This window comes from Peromyscus californicus, unplaced genomic scaffold (assembly GCF_007827085.1).
Source record: "Peromyscus californicus insignis strain IS unplaced genomic scaffold, ASM782708v3 Scaffold_9__1_contigs__length_137607984, whole genome shotgun sequence".
Classification (NCBI taxonomy): domain Eukaryota; kingdom Metazoa; phylum Chordata; class Mammalia; order Rodentia; family Cricetidae; genus Peromyscus; species Peromyscus californicus.
Genome location: NW_026294617.1, coordinates 74,663,202 through 74,682,907, shown reverse-complemented (window position 1 = coordinate 74,682,907; position 19,706 = coordinate 74,663,202). Strand labels below are relative to the sequence as shown.

Below are 19,706 nucleotides of genomic sequence, written 5' to 3'. Positions count from 1 at the left end.
ATAACATGTCACCGGTGTTACACACAGTGGCTAGATTCCATACTCCTTCTCTGTAGTGAGAGTTCTAGTATCTGCTGGAAAAAAATAAGATACACATTCTTTCCCAAACTGAAACATGGCAGACAGCACATCAGCATACAGTGAAGACAGTCAGTGAAACCAGTCGGCATGAGATGAAGCTAATTATGAGCTGGAGGTGGAACAAACAGAAAAGGAAATGTCTTAGCTGCCTCCAGCACAACTTTTAACTGAAGTCCTTATTCACTGGACTCCATTTGTGCTTCTAAAAAATAAAACAGAAACACAAACTTAGTAGGCCTACTCCTAAGAGTGCATTCAAAGCCAGGTGCAGTGGTGCACACCACTAATCCCAGCACTCGGGAGGCAGAGGCAGGAGGATCCCTGTGAGTTCGAGGTCAGCCTAGTCTGAATAGAGTTCCAGGACTACATGGTAAGACCCTGATGCAAAAAGCAAACAAACAGAAAGAGTGTATTCAAGATACCATAAATATAAAATAAACTATAACACAGCCACCCGTTTAAAGACAGAACCTCGACACCCCCCCCCCAAGAAAAAGAACTATAATTGGACAAAGACAATTAGTCAAATGTATGACTAACATTCACCTTGCCAGTCTCTCCACAGTAACTACAATCCAACCCAAAGGAGCTTCTGGTTTGGGGGTTGCTCGCACTGGCTAGCATGCTGCAGAAGCGTTTTCCTCTCTTTCTATTGGCTTTCTATTGGCTGACAGCCTAGCAGAAACGAGTGAGAACCAATTTTATAGCAGAGGAAAGCAGTCCCCAACATTGTGTCCTGTATTTTTTTTTTCTTTCTGAACAGAAAGAATGAAGGGGTGGGCTTGGAAAGTGGAGCTAAAGACACTGGCAGCGTGACATCTAAAATAAACTAAGCTGAAACAGTACGTCTTGCTTTCTTCCTAAAGCCATTTCCTTCAATAGCAACAGGGAGCGCAGACGGTCTGCAAGTCATTAGTACACAGCTATTTTCACTTTCACAAGTACCCAGGAACCACTGAAGAACAACATCTCCCTCTTCCCTGTTACCTTCCAAACCTCCTCTTTCCGTACTTCAACACAACCTACGAGGGAGTCCTCCCCGGCAATCCGCTATTTTGTCTCACTGAGGATGCGGAAGGGGGAGGATCCGGTTGAGATGTGGTGGGGAAGAAAAAGAGAGGAAGGTGAGCCGCAACCACGAAAAGAGTACGCGGGGGATAGGTCATCGCGGAAAGGAGACCAGGAAGAGTCCTGCAAGCCGACTGAGCGGAGACTCGGCGGAGAATTCACCGAGGAAGGACAAAAAAAAAAAAAAGATGGGGGTGGTGTTCAAGAGCGGAAGCGAAATGAGGGGCAGGTTGGACGCGCCGCGGAAATGCGGGCTGGGCAGGAGTGACCGACCCGGGCCCTGACGCCTAGCATTTGCTGCCAGTGCCAGGAGACAGCGGGGCAGCAGGTAGCGAGGACACCGGTGTCAGGGGCATCAGGGGTGTGCAGGCAGCCTAAGACCCCGTTTCCAGCCTTCGTGGCCAAGCACCTACGCGGCGCCCGAGGGCGGGACACACGGGGCTCTTACCGGTAGTTTGGGGCTGACCTCGCCCTTACAAAAGTGGCAGAAGAAACGGTGCGCGGCGACAGCGGAGCCCGCGTCCGCCCCCGCCGCCGAGGCCTCCGCCATGTTTCGCCTCCACCGCGGATGTCCGAAAGGGCGGCCGGCAGTCCCTCCCCAGGCCGCTACCTCCTGGGCTGCGGTCGCCGCCGCCGCCGCCGCCGCCGCCGCCGCCGCCGCCGCCGCCGCCGCCGCCGCCGTCGCCGCCTCCTCTGTGCGGCCGGCCGCTCCTGGACCCGCAAGGGTCACGTGAGCCCGCCCGGCCCCGAGAGGCCCGCCCGCCAGCGGCCGCGCGACCCGAGGCCCGCCTCCCGGCACCAAAGGCAGAGGAGGGACCGCCCGCCAGCACCTCAGACAGCCCCTGGCCGGTCCTCCAGCCTGCCACCGAGAGGAGAGAAAGAGCGTCCCCCCCCCGGAAACCACCGACACTGCCGGCTAGAGCGGTCCGTGTTCTGACCCTTTTCCGCGTCCGCCGGGCTGGCGCTCTACTTTCCGGACGGGGTGGTGGGCTGCCCCTGAGCTTAGGCTGCTGGTCTCCGGAGGATAACGTTTGGAGCTTCTAAGTTAGCACTGACCCTGAGGTTAGTGAAAAAAAAAACGCCACCGGAATGTGGAGGCCCTGAGTCAGGGCCGAGAAACGAAGTCCGGAACAGGAACTTGCATGAAGGGAAAGGAGCCAAGGCGCCTTGGAAATGCTTTTCAAGGATGGCAACTGATCTAGGGATGTTTCTCCAAAGACGGGTGGATAAATGAAATAGTCTCCCCTGCGACAACTTGGCAAGAAGGACAAAGACTTAGGTACTAAAGCGTTGGAGAAATAGATGAATAATGGCAGGTACAGCTTGTGATAGGGAGGTAATTTATACATCAGCTACATGCATTTCTGCTTGTTTCCCATTTGTCAAGGTGTAGAAATTTAATATGGTTCTCAAGGGAACAGAACTCCTCTTCCTAATTGAAACATCCTGTTGAGAAGCTCTTCTGTACTTCCTTGCTTCTAAATTGTGGTTTATGGCTTGGGAATGATACTTTGTACTCTCACAGAGCCGTGAACCTTAGTTGTTTGTACCTATGACAGATTGCAAGTCATTTGCATTCCCCTCCCTCGTTTTTTTAGAGGTCTCACACTCTGGACCAAGTTTGCTTGGTATTTATTATGTAGCCCAGGTGGTCTTTGAATTTATGACAGTCCTCCTGCTTTGGTGGCGGGATTACAAATGTGAGTCCCCACACCCAGATAAATCCAGCCTTTAAAGAATATTGAAACCACATATAATCCCGTAAAAAATAAATAGGATATAGGGGGAAATGGCACTTTTTTTGAGACAGGGTCTCATGTAGCCAGGCCGGCCTTGAACTCAATATGTAACCTTGAGCCCCTGACCTACCTCCACCTCTCAAATGCTAGAACTACAGGCATGCACCACCATACCTGGATTTAAAAAATATATTTGATGTCTAGTTTTCCAGTCTTTTTGATGAGTGGGTGTATCACCCACCAGAGTCTCTCTGTCTAACACAGGCTGGCTTTGAACCAACACTTTGTACCCCAGGTTGGCCTGGAACTATTGATTCTTTTTGGTTTTTCAAAACAGGGTTTCTCTGTGTGGCTTTGCACCTTTCCTGGAACTCGCTTTGGAGACCAGGCTGGCCTCGAGCTCACAGAGATCCGCCTGCCTCTGCCTCCTGAGTGCTGGGATTAAAGGCGTGCGCCACCACCGCCCAGCTATTGATTCTTTTGTTTCTGCCTCCTAAGTGCTAGAATTACAGTGTACACCATCATATCCAGCCTCTGCAATTACTTCTGTTACAATACATTACAAACAGTTTTATGCTAGTTATATTGTGCAAAGTCATTTTAATTATTTGCATAATGTATGCTCATATTTGGTTATACAGTGATATATTGATAGATGCTGGGCTGCTTTAGTATGTCTGTGCCAGTATTATGAAGAGAACTAATGGCATGTTTTTTATTATTATTATTTCCTTGGAACAGAGGATCCCAAATTAAAGTATTAAAGCAAATATATGCAAGATGTTAAGATTTTGATGTGTATTGTCAAGCTGCCCTCCAGAAGAAAAAAATATGTGAATTATATTGTTGTTCTTTCCCAGTTCTGAGGCTCTCGGGCACAATGACTCAAGCAGAAATTAAACTGTGCTCTTTATTGCTGCAAGAGCATTTTGGTGAGATTGTAGAAAAAATTGGCGTCCACCTAATCAGAACCGGCAGCCAGCCTCTTAGGGTGATTGCCCATGACACAGGAACATCACTGGACCAGGTATGTTTAGATGATACCAGTTTGCTCTCTTTAACTTCTTTACTTCCTTCAGCCACTTTTCAGCAGTGATACTCCTTCCCCTAAAAAATAGAAATAAAGAAAGCCTGCCCTGTGATCAGAATCACTATGGGGTGGGGTAGGGGTGGGGTATTGTACTTAGGCCCCAGCATACAGCTTCTCAGAGTGTTCCTAGCTTGTCTTGGTTGTGTAAGTGATCTTTGTCGTTCCCATACCACACTCGTTTATTCACAGGAAGCCTTCTAATCTAGTACTGCCTTTAAGGAATAAAAATGATAGAAAAAACAGGTCACTTGTGTGAAAGATTTCCGTCATGATCCTGGCTGAGGATGTGGCTCAGTTGGTAGAGTGAATACATAGCATGTAGGATCTCCTGGTTTGCTCTCCACTACTTCATAAAACTGGGTGTGGTTGGTTTATGTTTATGATCCCAGCACTTGAGAGGAGGAAGCTCAGAAATACAAGGTCAACCTCAGCTACATAACGAGTATAAGGCTACCTTGGGCTCCATGAGATCCTGATCCAAAAGAGAAAACTAGAAGATAGAGATCAAGGATAATATGAACATCATAGCAAGGAATTCTCTTGATTTCTTCCATTGACATGTGATTCTCATTAACTACACTAACACAAAGAGGAAGTAAGATTCCATGTGCAGTCAAGTCAAATTCAGTCCTTGTCCCGTCATGGCAGGAACTGGCCCAGATGGCTGCCACAACAGATTCTGCTGCTCATGGGCCCTGGGTCCCCTGTCCTGGGACCTGGGGATAAGTTTGGCTGCAGACATTGTACTGTAGACACAGGAGTCCTTGGGGCAGACAAGAGGCAGGTCCTGTTCAAATGGGCCTGTATTGTTTCAAAGCAGACCTAGTTGCTTTTTAAAAAGATTCAGAAGACTCTTGGCTAGTTTTCTGACAGTTACTAAGCTGTCAGGGGTGGGCGGTATTCAGCAGTAATGAGCTATAAATAGTTCCAGGTCTTCTCTTTCTTTCCGGTCCTGTCTAGGTGAAGAAGGCCCTTTGTGTCCTCATCCACCATAACCTGGTGATCTATCATGTGCATAAACGCAGTGTGGTGGAGTATGAAGCCCAGTGCAGCCGAGTTTTGCGGATGCTTAGGTATCCCCGGTACATCTATACTACCAAAACGCTGTACAGTGACAGTGGAGAGCTGATTGTGGAGGAGCTTCTGTTGAATGGCAAGATGACAATGTCAGCTGTCGTGAAGAAAGTAGCAGACCGACTCACAGAGACCATGGAGGGTCAGTACTGGATCTACAGCTCTTAGCAAAGCAGAGATTGTCTGGCTCTCTGTTTTCTTAGGCCACCTCACCTGCCTCTTCCCTCCTGTTGTACAGATGGCAAGACCATGGACTATGCCGAGGTCTCAAATGCATTTGTGCGGCTGGCAGATACTCACTTTGTACAGCGCTGTCCCCTGGTTCCTGCCACTGACAGTTCTGACCCTGGGCCACCACCACCTGCCCCGACCCTTGTCATTAATGAAAAGGACATGTACCTAGTTCCTAAACTGAGCTTGATAGGTAAGGAATTTTCATCCTGAAACTGTGATTTGCCCTAATTGTGGATTCTTCTTCACTGATTGTTATGTGAAGGAACTTCTGATTGTTTACCAGTTACTTGCTTGTGTGCCTGCCAGTCATTGTAGTATGTAATAATGGAAAACCATGATCCCTTCCCAGAAGACATCATCACACAGATATGTGTGTCACATCACACTGTGACAAGGACTACGGAGAAGCTAGGTATGGAGGAATGGATTTATGCAGTGGGTGAAGGCTTACGTTTTTCTGAGAAAGGGGAATTTGATCTGGATCTTAATGAAGAAGTAGGACCTACCCAGTGAGGTGATAGAAGATGGGTATTTTGAAGACTAGTGTGTAGTAAGAAAAAGAAATGGAACATCAGAGAAAGTGAAAGGTCAGTGTAGAAGCTAGGCGAGCAAGGTCCAGAGAAGCTTGAGAGGAGGCCAGAGAGTGGAAGGACAAGGTTAACAAGGCATTGCAGAGTCTGTTCTTTAACCTAAGTGCAAAGGGAGACGTGACATGATCTGACTTACACTGTAAATGTCTACTAAAGGCTGAAAGGGTAGGGCAAGGGTAAATAGAGACAGACTAGTGAGAAGCAGATATAGAAGCCGTAAGAAGACCAGTATCAAGAATGACATCTGTGTGTCTGATTTGCACCCATGGGAGCATGATGGTGCCATTCACTGAGAGGAAGTGTAGGAGGAGAAGCAGTTTGAGGGCAAAGACTATGAATTTTCTTTTTTTGGGCTGGGGGGGCGGGGCGGTGAGATTTTTTTTAATAATTTATTTTTATTTTATGCACATGTATGTCTGTGTGAGGGTGTCAGATCCCCTGGAACAGAAGTTACAGACAATTGTGAGCTACCATATGGGTGCTGGGAGTTGAACCCAGGTCCTCTGGAGGAACAGCCAGTACTCTTAACCACTGAGCCAGTGCTCTCTAGTCCCAGATTTTCTTTTGTTTGGTTTTTGTTTTTTTTTTCAAGAGAGGTTCTCACTATGTAGCTCTGGCTATCCTGGAACTCGCTCTGTAGACCAGGCTGGTCTGGAACTCAGAGATTCACCTGCCTCTGCCTCCCCAGTGCTGGCATTACCCAACTTCAAGACTATGGATTTGTTTAAACATACTGAGTTTTAGATGATCCCCTCATTGACTTGTTTTTATAGCTCCTCAGCCTCCTACACAGCTCTAACTTGAGGCAGCTACAAATATCTCGGGATAAAGAAGCACCTGCTTCATTTCCTGACACCATATGATACATAGTCTAACTGTTCAATGTTTTATTCGGCAGGAAAAGGTAAGAGGAGGAGATCATCTGACGAGGATGCTGCTGGAGAGCCCAAGGCCAAGAAACCAAAATACACAGATCACAAAGAGGTAACGGGGCTTCCTGATTAGCAGTCAGAACAGCCCAGAGATAGCCCTCAGATAATGAGTTCCAACAGAACCTAAAAGTTCTGGCTAAGAAGGAGTAGGATTATGAATGTCAGTAAATGTTGGTCAGGAATAGACCCATAGAGACGAATGCTATTACTACCTCTGCCCACTTTCCCCCTGCCCCCTTTTTACCAAGAACAGGGAGAACTCCTGAGAGTGGGAGGGATTTTGTGGAAGGAATGTTCCATTTCCTTCTGAGGCCTAACTTATCTCACTGAATAATGGTGCTAACTTATGCAAAAGAGGAAGCAGGGCTGGATGTGGTGTTGCACCCCGTTAGCCTCAACACTCAGGATGCAGAGGCAGGAGAATCTCTCTGGGTCCAAGGTCAGCCTGATCTACGTAGTGAGTCCAGGCCAGCCAAGGCTACATGGGAGACCTTGTCTCAAAAAAAAAAAAAAAAAAAAAGCTGGACAGTGGTGGAGTACACCTTTAATCCCAACACTGGCTAGCAGAGACAGGAGGATATCTGTGAGTTCAAGGCCAGCCTGGTCTACAGTGCAAGCCCCCAAACCGTCAAGGACACACAGAGAAACCCTGTCTTAGAGATAGACACTTGGGCCATGGGTGTGGCCCAGTTGGTTGATAGCTTGCCTGGCATGCATGAGGCCCTGGGTTTGATTCTCCAGTACCAAATAAAGCCAGAAGTGGCGGTAACCAGTGTGATAGCCCATGCCTTTAATTGCAGCACCTGGAAGGCAGAAACTAGCAGATCCTCTAGCAATCCCTGCCTTATTCCTTTGAAGCATGTTCTCTCCCTGAACCTGGAGATTGTGGGATTGGGGTTTTTTGTTTGTCCGTTTTTCTTGGGCTTCAAGCCCCAACAATCCTTTTCCTTTACAGTGCTGACATCAGGCATCTAGGAGTTCATGTCTAGCTTGTTACGTGGGTGCTGGGATTCAAACTCGGGTCCTTATGGTTGTACAACAAATGCTTTTATCTACTGAGCCATCTCTCCAGCCCCCAGGACTATCGTCTCTGGTCAGCACTGCTCCAGTACTCTTCTCAGTGTCTCCCTTCTTGCATCCTTACGGTGTAGTGGCCAGAATTACTTTTTAGCTAGATGTAGTGGTAAATGCCTGTAATCCTAACACTTGGGAGGTAGAGACAGGAAGATTCAGAGTTCATGGTCACCCTCAATTATGTGGTAAGTTTGATGCTAACCTGAGCTACATGCGACCCTGTCTAAAAAAAGAAAGCCAAGCTAAGGACTATTAAAATCTGCAAACATGATCTACAAATGTTAATCTTCAGGCTATGAATATGGCCCAACCCAAAATCACAGGAGGGTCCCTGGGACTCACCAGCCATCCTGCCTCAAAAAGTAAACAAAAGTAGATGTCTATGGTCTAGAAAGAAGTCTTAACAGTTAAGAGCACCTCTTACTCTTCCAGAGGATCAGAGCTTGATTTCTAGCACCATATCTGTAATTCCAGCTCCCAGAGATCAGTACCTTCTGCTACCTCGCCCCCCCCCCCACACCCACACACACCGCAGACACACATACATAACATGAACTAAAGAAAGAAATCTTGAGGGACTAGAGAGAGAGTTCAGCAGTTAGGGGCACTTGCTCTTGCAGAGGACCCAGGTTTGGTTCCCAGCACCCACACAGCAGCTTAAAACTATCTGTAACTCAGTCCCAGGGGATCTAACATTGTCTTCTGGATTTCACAGGCACCAGGCATGCACTTGGTACAGATACATACATGTAGACAACCACACATAAAATCAAAATAAACCTTTTTTTTTTAAGTAAGACAGTTTGCCAGGCATGGTGGCACACGCCTTTAATCCCAGCACTCAGGAGACCGAGGCGGGCAGATCTCTGTGAGTTTGAGGCTATCCTGGTCTGCATAGTAAGTTTCAGGACAGCCAGGGCTATGTAGAGAGACTGTCTCAAATTAAAAAGTAGACATTTAGCTGAGCGTGATATCACAAAGCTCTAGCCCCTGTACTTAGGAGGTAAGTTGAGAAAATGTCCAATTATGCCACATACTTCAAAAAAGTCAAAGATCAAGACTGGGAAGTATGTCCTGAGCTTAGCCACAAGGAGGTCCTTGAGGACAGTGGTGGGACTGGGACGCCAGTAACTGAAATCTCATGTAGACGTGGAGATGGCGGAGATGGCAAAGCCAGAGGGAGATAGTGAGGATGGCCAGCTGTGGCCAGCCCAAGGGGAAGGAAGGAAGGAAGCCAGCCGGGGGTTGGAGGGGGTTCCTTAGAGACTTGAGAGGGTAAAAGCTGCTGAGAAGGAAGCGATACGGGAGACTGCACGATTAGAGGACAGGAACAAATGTGATCTGGATCCCGAGACCCAGTGAGAGGACTCCATCTGGAGGAGCATCGTGGCCATCGCCCTTAGGGAAAAGGACGAGCATTTTCTGGGAGCGGGAAGAAGGAAAGGAGATGGGAAGATGTTTGCACAAAGTTGAGTGAGTCCTGGCTTCTATGTCCCCAATGAAACAAGGAGGAAGTCACCTGCAGAGAGTCAGGGAGGGGTCCCTGAGAGATTTGAGGGAACGGAGGAGGTTAACAGGGAGGAAGGTGAGTTCAGAGAACTTGAAGTTAGAATTTGTCAGGGCACACTGATCCACTCTTGAACTCTCCTTCTCTAAGCCATTTAATTGCCACAGTGTATCAAAACCAATGGGACTTTCAGGTCTCCTCAGAAACTGCACTGTATCCAGTGTTCCTCTCTGATCTTTCTCACCGCAGCCCATTCCAGATGACGGGATTTATTGGCAAGTCAACCTTGACAGGTTCCACCAGCACTTCCGGGACCAAGCAATTGTGAGCGCAGTTGCAAACCGAATGGACCAGGTAATGTCTACGTGGGCCAGCCAGTGTTCAGCAAAGAGTAAGGTCGATCATTCAGCTGGCTGTCAGATGTGGGCACCGGCTCAGAGGCGGCGGCAGTGAATTCTGAATTCTAGTTTATTTTTCAGACAAGCAGCGAGATTGTGCGCACAATGCTCCGGATGAGTGAGATCACCACTCCCTCGAGTGCCCCGTTTACCCAGCCACTGTCCTCCAATGAGGTATGCTTCAGTTTTCCCTTTTTTGGTTTTTGTTTTGCTGTGATTGGGGTTTTGTTTTGGCCTTTCTATGTTGCCCTGCTGTCCTTGAAATCACAGATATCCACCTGCCTCTGCTCCCCAGTGCTGAGCTTAGTGGTCTGAACCACCCCTCCGAGTTAGCCTCCTGTTTTTGTGCTAGCTTTCTGATCGATGTAGGTATCACAGTTATTGGACATAGCTTGCGGGGTTATGTGGATGCCTGTGCCTTGGGGAAAAGGGAGTGTCTGTTGTTTGGAGTGGGGCAAGGATTTCTTGGAAATGGTAAGCACCAAAATGTTTGGCCACTTAGGATCCAACTTTCTAAAATGTTAAGCCATGGGGGCTGGAGAGATAGCTCAGTGGTTAAGAGCACTGACTACTCTTCCAGAGGACCCAGGATGAATTCTCAGCACACACAAGGCAGCTCACAGCAGTCTATAACTCTAATTCAAAGGGATCTTACTCCCTCTTCTGGCTTCCTTGGGCACTGCACACACAGGGTATACTTATATTCATGCAGGCAAAACATATATACACATAAATTTTTATATAAAACCAGGCGTGGTGGCACACGCCTTTAATCCCAGCACTCAGGAGGCAGAGGCAGGTAGATCTCTGAGTTCAAGGCCAACCTGGTCTACAAAGCAAGTTCTAGGACAACCAGAGCTATACAGAAAAACCCTGTCTAAAAAAAATAAATAAATAAAAATTAAATAAATAAATAAATAAATCTCCAAAAAAATTGTTAAGCCATTATTATAGTGAAATATCTGTCAATAAAACAATTATTTCTAATTGTTTTAAGACTAGCAGCCAGGTGTGCTGGCACATGCCTGACTCCTACCTAGTCAGAAGGCTGCTGAGGATTGCTTGAGCTCAGGAACTCAAAGCTAGGCTGGATGGCAGCAGGGAAGGCTGTCTTACAGCATATATATATGGATTCTGATGAAAGCCTTGGCACTTGAAACACTACGTTTCTATTCCTTTATAATTATACTTACTTATGTTGTTACTTCATATTGTTCCTAAGTTTTTGAAGTTGGTTGACTTGTTTAGGACAGAGCCTCTGCTGACCTGGTATTTGCTCTATAGACCAGGCTGGCCTCTGTCTCGCTGGTGCTATGTTTAAAGGCCCTACTTTCTGAGTTCTTGACCCTTGTAAGTTTCATGAGTTTCTTGAGACTAAGTTTTAGCTTCCAGAGTCAGGAGCCTCCCTCCAGAGTAGAAGGTTTAACCTTGGAGGCTATGCTACACAACAACCCAGTCTTCCTGACCCAGCCTCTGGATAGCTGGTATTAGGCACACACCACCATATTTGGTTGTAGTTGAATTACTTATCACTGGATTGTTGTTATCATTGGGTGGTTTCTTGTCTTACTGTTTATGTCAGGTCTGACTGTGTAGCACCGGCTGTTTAGACCACGCTCTGTAGACCAGGCCCCAGACTCAGAGAACCGCCTGCCTCTGCCTCCCGAGTTCTGGATTAAAGGCCTGGGTCCCTCTTGGCCTTTGTTTTACTCTTATAAACAATGATATATGAATATTTTTAGGCATTTTTATGTTTTTGAAACTTGAAATTAGGACATCTGGTTTCAGTCATGTTAACAGTTCTGCATTCCCAGGCCCCAGTTCCAACATCCCCTTCTGTTCCACAGATCTTCAGGTCCCTGCCTGTTGGCTATAACATCTCTAAGCAAGTCCTCGATCAGTACCTCACGCTGCTGGCAGATGACCCGGTAATTCTCCCCACCACCTTGGTCTGTTTATAACTTATCTCTGCCACTAAGTCCCAGTATTCTCCTATAGCCTTCCTGTCTACTTAGTCATCCCAGACACAGTCCCCGTCATCCAGCAGGAGCTACCTGCTTCAGACTCTTGGCCAGATTTGCTCCATGGAACACACATTACTGGACTTTCCATTCAGTTAACGCCGCTCACTCTCTCTTTAACAGCTAGAGTTTATTGGAAAGTCTGGCGACAGCGGAGGAGGGATGTTTGTCATCAGTATCCTTCCTAGTTGTCTGTTCTGTCAGGACCCCCGAGTTAGGAAGCACAAGGGTAACCTCGGAAAGACTGTCTTGTTTTGTTGTTGAAACAGTCTCACGTAGCCCAGGCTGGTCTTGAACTCACTGTGTAGCCTAGATGTTAGCCCTGAACCCACAGTCCTCCTGCTCCCACCACCAGGTGCCGGGATTAGAGGCATATACCACCACAGTAAAGGATTTTGTCAATGCCTAATTGAAATAACTGTCTATCAGTTTTTCTGTGAATTTTCAGTGAGTTACATTAATGAAAATAAAGAGAGCCTGGGGCTGTCATTGCTCCGTAGCATCTCACTCAAGACTGTGCAAGGCGCCGGGCCAGATCACCGGCCCTGCAGCAGAGAAAGAGGCAAGGTGGTAGAGGTGAGGCAGAGAGCTAGGGGAGGAGAGGAGTTGGGAAGAGTGAGATGCTGGTAAGTGCTTACAATCAGAGCAGCTTGGAGGCTGAGGCAGAAAGTCGAATGTTCAAAGTCCATCTGGGCTACATAACAAGACCCTGTCTCAAAAAAAGAAAAAAAGAGGGGCTGGAGAGATGGCTCAGTGGTTAAGAGCACTGACTGCTCTTCCAGGGGACCCAGGTTCAGTTCCCAGCACCCACATGGCAGCTGACAACTGTAACTCCAAGATCTGACACCCTCACACATACAGGCAAAACACCAATGCACATAAAATAAAAATAAAAAATAAGTTTACTTAAGCAAAACCCTTACAAATGTTAATATGCTTATATATCATACACGAAATGTGAAAAGCAAAATATTATTTAATTTTTAGTTATAAATTAGGAATTTAGCCATGAAACTAAGGTCATAATGATGAGGCCAAAACATTACTGACTGCCCTTAATCCTCTACATCAAGACCTCCATAAGGCATTAGCATCCCTAGCCACTGCAACTCTGGAGTCTGTCATCCAGGAGAGGTAAGAGGGGTCACTGATTGGGGTTTGGTTCAGACACTTCTATCCACACCCCACCGAACAGGTAATTTGGTTTTTATGGCATACCCTGCCACACTTGATCTCACCTTTCCAGGAGTACTATTCTTCCCTATAGAGCTAAATCCTAACTAGGCAAATGAACCAGCCACCATAAGCTCTGTAATACAAGAACTGTGGCACTCAAAGGAGTTGCCATTTGGTGACAAGTTATGATTAACAGTGCCGTCACCAACTTGTGGGCTGTGGAAGAACTGTTCCTCTCTGTGAATGCTGTTCCTCTCTGCTCCTGCCCCCACATATGGGATAGTTTGTCCACACTCTGGGACTAGGAGCTAAAGTATACCTCGTGCTGCTTTGTCCCTTCCCAGATTCGGGTCTCGCTGTGCCAGAATATTCCGTCTGGTATTGCAGAAGAAACATCTGGAGCAGAAGCAGGTGGAGGACTTTGCAATGATTCCTGCAAAGGAGGCAAAGGATATGCTGTACAAGATGCTCTCAGAAAACTTCATATCACTCCAGGTAGCCACAGCTTTAGAAGCTGCTGAACAGCAAGCTGGCCGCAACAGGAGAACATCCTGGGGAAGTTACTCTGGGTCCACAGAGAGATACTGCAGCCACTTCTGAAACAGAAAAGAAAGATTAACACAGGCAGCAAACCATGAAGGATCATAGAGTTTAACTGGCCTAGTAAGAGAGACAGACAACACACCAAGAAATCAGCTCACAACTATAACTCTCCTGCCCTTGCCAGCCCCCAGCCCATAATTCCTGACCTGAGAGCCTTAAATCCTTAATAGAGTAACTCATTCAGCATATCTTGGATCCTTGTAAAACTATGTTGGGGACCCTTTGAGGAAGCAAGTTGGATGGATTCTGGAGTCAATTCACCAAGCAAGTCAACTACCATCATTTTCATATCTGTAAAATGGTGGTGGGTTGTGGGAGTCTGTGGGAGACCAGCTCCGACCAGCTCCCACCTTTCGAAGGGTTCTTGGGTGGAGGAGAGAGGAATGAGGAAGTATTAGGTAGGAAGATAGACCTAGATGATGAGAAAGACAGAGATGCAGGATAGGAGGACTTGAGTCAATACCCAACAGCCCCGAGCTTTATTCAAAAGGGGTTTTTATAATATGCCAAGGGGAGAGGCAAAAGACCTCCTCCTTGCTAGATCAAAGCACACCATACAGCCAAGTGTAGACCCTTCCAAATACCTGGTAACCACGCCCGTGGTCAAATCATCTCTTTATGCAGCCCTGCTGGGTAAAGCAAGCTCAGATTCTCTGACCTTGAGTAATTTGGGTGCCCACAGTGGATAATGATATAAGAGCAGTGTGGTTCAGACCAACTGTGGTAGTGTGTACCTATAATACCAGTACTCAATAAGGCTGGAGGATTAAAAATTTGAGGCCAGCATAGGCTACACAGTATCACACTGTCTCAATTATTAATAAATAAGGTCTATTACGAAAATCGAATGCAATCCACCTGGCATGTGTAGAGTTTACTCAGTAAATATTAATTGCCTGCCCTTTCATTCAGAATGCTGTAGAAAAAGTGGAAAGCCGGGCAGCCTGCTTCATGTGGCTGATTATGTCATAAACATAATCACTACTGACTGGCTAGGAAAGAAAGAAGTATCAGTAAACATGAGGGCTGACAGTGCCAGATGGATGGGTGTACACTTCGCCATTTCCAAAGAACAACTTCTCTTTATTTCTGTGGACAAACAGGAAATTCCTAAAACCCCAGACCACGCCCCGTCCAGGACCTTCTATCTGTACACCGTGAATGTGCTGTCGGCTGCCAGGATGTTGCTGCACAGGTGCTACAAGGTAACCGTGCTGTGGGGGGTGGGGGTGTGTGCTTCTCCCCGGGCTCTCACACAGCGGTGCCCTTCCCCCTGCCGGCTTGCCCACTCCACCGCACTTAACCAGAACCGTTCACGTTTCCAGTCTGTCTTCTCTTTCCTCAGAGCATAGCCAACTTGATAGAAAGGCGGCAGTTTGAAACGAAAGAGAACAAGTGAGTGCCTTCTCCGGTGAATCGTTTGCATCTCTCTCTCTCTCTCTCTCTCTCTCTCTCTCTCTCTCTCTCTCTCTGTCAGACAGAGCTTGTTTTTTGTACTGTGTTTTCCACTGAACCAATAACTAAAACATTTCGAGAATACACCGAGTCCGTTCTCCCGGTACCTATGGGCCCCAACACTTTCTCATGTACGTTTTTCAAGGTCCAAAGCCTGAGGGAAAACTTGCTGTTGAAATGGTAACAGTAGCCCAGTACACAGTATAGTTGCATTGAGTCCTAGGTTTGGGTTGGCATAACCATGCCTTAGTTTACACTTGTTGACTATACCCCCAATTAAATAATTTTGCAAATTTATGAGGCATGTGCTTGACCCCAGAGTTTAAGTGCAACTGAGGGGAGGGGCAATAAATGTTTCAGGAACGAAGTTATATTTGTGATTAAGTTAGGGACAGTGTCTTTAAATGAAACATGGAAAAGAAGGAACTGGGCCTCTGGGCTAGAAGACAAGAGGATCTCAGAATTAAGAAACATACCTTAAAGCTGTGTCTGTCTGCTAGGCGGCTACTAGAAAAGTCTCAGAGGGTAGAGGCCATCATCGCGTCCATGCAGGCCACGGGTGCAGAGGAGGTGCAGCTGCAGGAGATAGAGGAGATGATCACAGCCCCTGAACGGCAGCAGCTGGAGACGCTGAAACGCAACGTTAACAAGTGAGTGGTGGGAATTCACACTGTACTGGCGATAGCTTTCAAACAATCGGCCTCACAGCCTACTCTCCAATTTAGTGAGCAAACCCAAGTGCAGCAGCATCGTTCCTAGCCTAATTAAAAGACTTGAACCTACCAGGTGTGGTAGAGCACGCCTTTAATTCCAGCACTCGGGAGGCAGAGCCAGGCGGATCTCTGTGAGTTCAAGGCCAGCCTGGGCTACCAAGTGAGTTCCAGGAAAGGCGCAAAGCTACAAAGAGAAACCCTGTCTCAAAAAACCAAAAAAAAAAAAAAAAACTTGAACCTACCAGGTGTGGTAGAGCATGCCTTTAATTCCAGCACTCGGGAGGCATGGATCTCTATGAGCTCTAGGCCAGCCTGGTCTACATAGTGAATTCCAGGACAGCCAGGACTATAGAGAGAGAGACCTTGTCTCCAAAAAAAGTATTGAGCCTGTCTGTTTTTGTAGGTCAGCAGTTCTGAGGCCATCTTGCTTCTTTTTTATCCTCTGTCATTCACCAAGTACTGAGAATTTTACTTCAGCCTCAAGTCTGGCATTTCATCTTGGTCCTTCATCTCCTCTTACTGAGAGGTTTGCAATAACTTCATCCTGCAAACCACGTGTCACAGTGCTTGTGTGTGTGTGTGTCTGTGTGTATGTGTCTGTGTGTGTGTTTGTGTGTGTGTGTCTGTGTGTGTGTGTCTGTGTGTGTGTTTGTGTGTGTGTGTGTGTGTGTGTGTGTGTTCTGGGACTCCAGCCTCAGGTTCTCACACTTGGATGGCAGGCAATTTCCCCTCTGGCCCATCTCCCCAACTCTCAGGTTGTTTATTGTCTTTAAAGTGATTGATAGCATCACTCTTGTAGTTGAAATGATTTATTGGCTTCCTTGCTCGTGTGTAAGGTAGTTCATCCTTTGATTTGGAAGGAGTTTTACACTTTGACTAAAGGTCTCATATAGTCATCCTGGCCTTGACCTAATTCCGTCACTTCCACCATCTCCACCTCCAAAGTGCTGGAATTACAAGTGTATACCACCACACTGGCTGAGATGAGTTATTGATTTATTTTTTACAGTATAAAATCCAAATTCATTGCTGTGCCATGAGGCCTTTCATAGTTTTATAGCAGTATATTCCATCTTCATTTCCTTTTACTTTAACAGGGATTGTGTAAATTTATTACTTCTAGTGATTTTTTATGGGTACCTAGAGACTGTCTGTGTCATTTGTGAATAGTTTCATTTCTTTTCAATCTGGATTTGGTTTTTTGTTTTTCTTTCTTTTTTTTTTTTTTTTTTACTGGCCTAATTGCCTTGATAGAACCTCCAGTAGAAGGTTGTAAAGGACATCTTGGCTTTGTTCCTGATCTAAGGGAGGAAAGTTGAATTTTTCACCATTAAGTGTGGAGTTAACTGTGGCTTTGTTTTCCTTGTTGGTTTTACCAGATGGGAGAAAGTCCTTACTCTTCCTGATTAACACAACTCTTGCCTTCTGCTCCTCCATAGAAGTGCTCTTCTTCCCATGTTTGCAAGTGAAGCTTTAAGTTCTCCCAGGACAGAAGCTGTCTGTGGAGCCCAGCAGCTCCACAGTGCCTGACAAGGGAGAAATGTGAATGCAAGAAGGCTCTCCTGGTTCTCTCTCTTTCCACACACTCGGATAAACAACAAGCCAATCTGCATGGCCACACCCAGCCCAGCCTCTAATCTTGAGTATGCTAATGAGCATTAACCACAGGCAAATGCTTTCACTTTTTCACTCAGGTTGGATGCCAGTGAGATCCAGGTCGATGAAACCATCTTCTTGCTGGAGTCGTACATCGAGAGCACCATGAAGAGACTGTGACCCTGAAGAAGCAGTGCTGGAATCAAACTCAGGGCTTTCACATGCCAGTCAGCTGCTGTACCATTGAGCGCCATCCCCAGCCAGAAACCAGCATCCTTCTCAAAAGATCTAGGAGACAGAAAAAAGAGGAGAAGAAGGTGCTTGGATGAATTCTTTGCAATGAGATAAGTTGCAGATTCTTTTTAGGTTCTTCAAGACAGTTTCTCTGTGTAGCCCTGGCTGTCCTGGAACTCACTCTGTAGCCCAGGCTGACCTCGAACTCATGGCGATCCACCTGCCTCTCCCTCCAAGTGCTGGGATTGAAGATGTGTGCTACACCACCCAGCTAAGTTTCAGATTCTTGTTCTGAGCCTCTGCTCCTGTCTTCCCTACTGCTCATGATAACCATGAGTTTGGCATATTTTGTAAAATTTGTTAATAGACTCATGCCCATACTCTCCTCTCGTCACAGGGGGAAGAACCTGAAATAAATAAGATTAATCATAAATTGTATGTATCAGTTCTTATCAGGATATCATCGAGGGGCCAGCAAGACGGCGTACTGGGTGAAATCCTTGCTGCTCAAGTATGAGGACCTGAGTTCAGAAGCCCAGTACCTACGTGAAATTTAGGTGTGATGCCTGGAGATGGGCACATCTCTGAAGTTCACTGGCCAGCCAGTCTAGACAAACTGGTGAGCGGGTTCAGTGAGAGACCCTGTCTCAGCAAACAAGGTGGAGGGCCAGCAAGATGATGGCCCAGTGGGTAAGGGAGCTTGCCACCAAGGCTGATGGCCTAGTCCAGAACCCATTCTGGAAGAGAACAAACTCCCACAGACTGTCCTTTAACCTCTACTTGGGCACAATGGCACACATAGATATACATCCACACAAGTATAAAAATAATGAGATAGGAAGGCATCCAACTGTCAGCTTCTGATCTGCTCTTACCTGAGCTTATAGTTCCAGAGGATCAGAGTTCAAGAGAGCAGAAAGAAGGCATGGTGGCTGGGGCAGGAAGCCTGCCCCAGTGGGTGGTTGGAAAGAAAAGGGCCCCAAAGGGAGTGGCACTATTAGGTGTGGCTTTGTTACAGTGGTGTGGCCTTGTTGGAGGAAGTATGTCACTGTGGAGGTGGGCTTTGAGGTCTCATATATGCTCCAGTCATGCCCAATGTCTCAGACTACTTCCTGTTGTCTGCAGGATCAAGATAGCAGCTCCTTTTCCATCGCCATATCTGCCTGCACACCACCATGCTTCCCACCATGGTGATAATAGACTAAACCTCTGAACTGTAAGCTGCCACCTCAATTAAACGTTTCCTTTATAAGAGTTGCTGTGGTCATGGTGTCTCCTCACAGCAATAGAAACCCTCACTAAGACACCCAGTGACATCCTCCAACAAGGCCACATTTCCTAAACTTCCCAAACAGTGCCATCAGTCGGGGACCAAGTGTTGAGATGCCCAAGGGAAGCTGTGGGACATATTCAAACCATCACAGTCCCTCGAATTTCCTCCTAATAGTTAATTCCATTTGCAAAAGTCTACACCTGTCTCACTGAGCTGTAATGTTGAACACATGCACACAGTGTGCAGAAGGTCAAAGACTGCTGTGGGAACAGGGAAAAACTTGTATTTGTTTGGGGCTTTTTTGTTGATGGTTTTGGTTTTGGTTTGGTTTTGAGACAGGGTCTTACTATATAGCTAGGCAGGCCTGGAACTCACTGTGTAGACCCAGCTAGCCTGAAACTTTGAGCAATCCAGCTTCTGCTTCCCAAATACTAGGATGAAAACATGGGTGCACACCCAGCAAGAAGACCTGTGTCCAGGACTGACAGGGAAAGTGGCCCAAGCAGTTATATTGAATATGTAAACAAAAGACACATTTGCCGGATCTCAGCTTCAAGCACATCTGAGATTCTATATGTAGACACTTGAATATAATGTCTGGGACATGATACACACACACAAGAAAGTATTCCTTTCCTCCTCTCTGTGGTCCCCCCGATGGTGTCAGCATCTTGGATACAGTTTGACCCAGCAGCTTCAATTCACTTAATGCAGTTAAGTGTTGCTTACAAGGCCTTTCCTTTCTTCTTTTTTTTTTTTTTTTTTTTTTTTTTTTTTTTTTTTTTTTTGGTTTTTCGAGACAGGGTTTCTCTGTGTAGCTTTGCGCCTTTTCCTGGAACTCACTTGGT

General features: G+C 46.6%; 2 protein-coding genes and 1 non-coding gene across 6 annotated transcripts in view; 2 read left to right on the top strand and 1 right to left on the bottom strand.

Moving 5' to 3' along the window:
- Positions 1 to 1,810, bottom strand: part of Rnf115 (ring finger protein 115) — a 67,332-nt gene extending 65,522 nt beyond the window's left edge. The window contains exon 1 of the mRNA XM_052732061.1: positions 1,598 to 1,810. Within this exon, the coding sequence (XP_052588021.1) occupies positions 1,598 to 1,699 (102 nt within the window). The 5' untranslated portion in view covers positions 1,700 to 1,810. The remainder of the gene's footprint in view (positions 1 to 1,597) is intronic.
- Positions 1,811 to 1,931: 121 nt separating this feature from the next.
- Positions 1,932 to 18,018, top strand: Polr3c (RNA polymerase III subunit C). 4 transcript variants are annotated; one of them, XM_052732058.1, is made up of 15 exons: positions 1,932 to 2,211; positions 3,749 to 3,915; positions 4,939 to 5,194; positions 5,291 to 5,476; positions 6,775 to 6,860; positions 9,639 to 9,743; positions 9,869 to 9,961; positions 11,635 to 11,715; positions 11,932 to 11,983; positions 12,882 to 12,942; positions 13,329 to 13,479; positions 14,691 to 14,792; positions 14,933 to 14,982; positions 15,543 to 15,692; positions 17,450 to 18,018. In XM_052732058.1, the coding sequence occupies exons 2-15, from the start codon at positions 3,769 to 3,771 to the stop codon at positions 17,529 to 17,531; spliced, it is 1,602 nt and encodes a 533-aa protein (XP_052588018.1). In that variant the 5' UTR covers positions 1,932 to 2,211; positions 3,749 to 3,768; the 3' UTR covers positions 17,532 to 18,018. The 4 variants fall into 4 exon arrangements, with proteins under 4 accessions (XP_052588018.1, XP_052588017.1, XP_052588016.1 ...); XM_052732057.1 differs by having other exon boundaries at positions 1,932 to 2,428; XM_052732056.1 differs by having other exon boundaries at positions 1,932 to 2,465.
- LOC128106808 (small nucleolar RNA SNORA5) lies at positions 4,587 to 4,722 on the top strand. The gene has a single exon (XR_008216855.1). It is a non-coding gene; the product is annotated as a small nucleolar RNA SNORA5 (small nucleolar RNA).
- Positions 18,019 to 19,706: the final 1,688 nt, after the last annotated feature.